General features: G+C 48.7%; 1 protein-coding gene across 1 annotated transcript; it reads right to left on the bottom strand.

Annotated features, from left to right (window-relative positions):
* Window positions 1-287: 287 nt before the first annotated feature.
* LOC138683819 (uncharacterized) lies at window positions 288-1,836 on the bottom strand. The gene is given in 3 exon segments (XM_069776353.1): window positions 288-856; window positions 889-1,292; window positions 1,294-1,836. Coding segments are annotated over 3 exon segments (1,473 nt in total). The 5' UTR covers window positions 1,794-1,836.
* Window positions 1,837-2,096: the final 260 nt, after the last annotated feature.

Genomic DNA, 2,096 nt, shown 5'->3' with positions numbered 1-2,096 from the left:
CCACCATGGTATTGACAGGGTTTTCCTCCCCTGGCAACCATAGTGTTGCCGGAGTCATGGGCACTGATTGTGTTTTTCCAAAGGCATTTAAGACAATCAGATTTTTAGATGGGGCCGAAATCCCACATCGTTCTGCTTCAGTCCACCTTAGTGCGGTAATTTGTGCCCCAGTATCAATTAAAAAGGTCACTGGTCTTTTCTTTGGTCCTACAAAGATAGCAATCAGTAAATCCCCTTTTGCATTGCAGGTGAGTTGTCTAACAAACATCCTTCAGGGGGCGGAGGATCTAGTTTCCCGCCACCTTCTCCTCCTTAGTCGGCTCATCCTCAAGGTTTATCGAGGGTGGGGCACTAGGGTTTGGTTTGGAAACGGCCTTTCGCCCTGACCAATTCTGCACAAGCTCCTCCAATCTTTGGTTCGAGAGCCCATCCATCAAGTCCCGGGGAATGCCTTTCTGAAGGCCTAGCTGCCACAGTCCCTGTCGACTTAGGGATTTCTCTCTTCCAGAGGCTAATTGCCGCCCACTAAGTTGCCGTACGATCGTGTTACCAGTTCTTTGAGATGATCCACTAACAGGGCCGAATTTTCTCCCAAAGTCAATCAACTCCTGAGCTACCTCTCCCCATGTCCACACTTTTCTCCCTGGCCGCCGATGGTCAGGGGACATTCTCCCCTCCAGAGTGGACATAATCCTTTCTCCATTGAGGGTGTTTAGAATTGTCCCTCGTAGTTGGATCCCTATTGGTCTCAGAGAGTCGGGGAGCCCCCGTATTAGAATAGTCATCCTCTCTGGGTCCACAGGCAGCATCACTGGGGAGCCCTGATGGGGCTTGAGCTCCTGGTCATACATCATCTATGGGGCTTGAGCTCCTGGTCATACATCATCTGGATACATGCCGCCTTTTGAACACTTTCCACTAGCTGATCCACCGTACTGGTTATGGCAAGGGGATCTCCCCTTTCCATGGGGTTTAACCCTCCAGCCCAGTACGCAGCTCTCTGAGTCAATGACCATGGGGCCCGGTAATCGCCAGTTGTTAGAAACACACCTGGACCCCAATATCCTTCTGCTTCTTTCTCTGACAACAAGATTCCATCTCCTCCTGACAAAGACACTCTCCACATGTACTCCGTCTCAGATTCCTTTGCCATCCTTGAAAAACCTTTTCTCAATTTTGTTAATTCAGTTGCTGTATATGGGGCTTCTTTAGTGATAACCTGAGGACGGTCATCGCTACTATCCTCATACACATACTCTGTTTTAATCACTGGACACATGTGGGGGGGGGCTCTCTACGGTCTCTTTTGCCCTTTGCAAATCCCCCTGAGGATAGATTTGCTGTGTCCTTTTCTCCACAGGCGGCGTCTCTACCTCCGCCTCTATATTCACCTCTCTCGAAAGTTGCCTCTTCAATTCTTTCGTTAAAGCCTTAACAAGGTTCCTTTCCTCCTCTAACAACTGTTTGCTTTCTTGCAATTGTTCTTGCAGGCTCCTGATCATATCACTTTGACCAGACTTTTGCTTTCTCTCTTCCATCGCGGCTGCCAGACTCGCTCCCAGCACCGCACAAATTATTGCTTTTCCTTTCCCCTTTTTAACCTTAGCTTTCTCCTGCAAGACTCTTATCTTATCTACCACACTCTGTGGTTGAAACCAGTGGTTTCTCACCCAGTCTTGTCCCTGAGCTGAGGGGCAAGATCGGTAGTCCTCTAAAAGATCATATAGTTTCTCTATTCCTTCAACCCGTGAGGGCGCAGAATCACAAACACCAACAGTTTCCCGAGCATCCATTTTTCTCTAACACAAATCAGGGTGTCTGCGTTCTGAGAGGATCTCCCTCTCAGAAGGACACACTATCCAATTACAGATTAACACAACTAGAAGGGGGTAACGTCTTGAGAGGGTCTCACAATAGTTCTGAATTCCCCCCTTCTCACTCTTAAGAGCAGAAACTTCAAAGCCACACACTTACTTAAAGGAGGGGGGTTACTTCCTGAAAGGGCCACACCTCAGAATCCAAGTCCCCCCTGTTCGCTCTCAGAAGGGCACACCTTAAAGTTACAGACCAACACAAAGGAGGGGGGTTACATCCTG

Source organism: Haliaeetus albicilla, chromosome Z (assembly GCF_947461875.1).
Source record: "Haliaeetus albicilla chromosome Z, bHalAlb1.1, whole genome shotgun sequence".
In the NCBI taxonomy this organism is placed as follows: domain Eukaryota; kingdom Metazoa; phylum Chordata; class Aves; order Accipitriformes; family Accipitridae; genus Haliaeetus; species Haliaeetus albicilla.
The sequence above is the reverse complement of the archived record's forward strand: the minus strand, read 5'-3'. Positions and strand labels throughout refer to the sequence as shown.